This window comes from Trypanosoma grayi (genome assembly GCF_000691245.1).
Source record: "Trypanosoma grayi strain ANR4 Tgr_2246_V1, whole genome shotgun sequence".
Classification (NCBI taxonomy): domain Eukaryota; phylum Euglenozoa; class Kinetoplastea; order Trypanosomatida; family Trypanosomatidae; genus Trypanosoma; species Trypanosoma grayi.
The window spans coordinates 1-1011 of record NW_008827864.1 but is presented as its reverse complement, the minus strand read 5'-3'; the positions used below and the strand labels follow the sequence as shown (position 1 = coordinate 1011).

General features: G+C 52.4%; 1 protein-coding gene across 1 annotated transcript; it reads left to right on the top strand.

The window, feature by feature from the left end:
• On the top strand, positions 1–1011 carry DQ04_22461000 (hypothetical protein; the record flags this gene model as incomplete). The annotated part of the gene is made up of 1 exon (XM_009318100.1): positions 1–1011. A coding segment is annotated over one exon (1011 nt), but the record flags the coding sequence as incomplete, so codon positions are not given.

Here is a 1011-nt window from a genome sequence, read left to right as displayed (position 1 = left end):
TGGCGGCGGTGGGGCGTCCCGCGTTGTTTGTGGTGGCCGTCGTGCTGTGCTGCGTGTGTGGCTGTGCAGCGGCCCCTGATGTGAGTGATAATGGCGAGGATCCAGTGATTGTTAACATGAAACAGGCGAAGGAGAAGGCGATTAAGGCCAAGGAAGCGGTGGACGAGGCCAAGAAGGCGGTGGACGCTGTAAAGAGTGCGACGGAACAATTCAAGACTGCGGCTGAAACGGCGTCACTGGCAGCTGACAAGCTTAATGAGAAAGTGAAGAAGGGGGGCAATATTGATAAGGAGGACACTGTTGATGGTGTCACTAGCTTGGCTAATAAAGCAGAGAGCACGACAAGGACATCTCACAAGTCCTTTGTTTCACTCTGTGAAAAAGTCAAGGAAGCAGCGGATTCAACGAAGAAGGCAGAGACTTTGTTAAAGGAAGCGGAGGGGATGGCTGGCAGTGCAGCGAATGACGCGGATGGAGTTATCAGCAAAGGAGCGAAGCACACAAAGATCGAAATCGTAAAACTATCAGAAGAGTTGTCGTCACTAACAAAATCCCAGAAGTGTTCTGAAGAAGCAGAAGGGGATGAAAAGAAGAAGGGGAACGCTTTCCAAGCCCTCAAAAACGCTGAGAAAGTGTACACCTCTGTCCAACCTCAGACTGCCAGTACATCCTTAACTGTAACCCAGCAGCAAAAGAATGATGCTGAAGAAGCTGCTAAACTTGCAAAGGCTGCAGCGGGAGACGCGGCGGCGGCTTCCAGCTCCGCTGGCAGGTCAGCCGACTACGCCGGGAAAGCCGTCAGCAGCGCTGAGTCATGGCTAGGGCAGGTCGAAGCTGCATTGCAGGCAGTTAACAAACTACAGGAAGAACCTGAGCATTTACCTGCCGCTGATCAGCCTCCGCCACTTTCACCTTCGGAATTGTCAAAGGACGAGTCACAGAGCCAGAGTCTCCAACAGGATCCACTGAGCAGTACTTCCAATGGTGGCAAGACTTCTGACCAACAGCAAG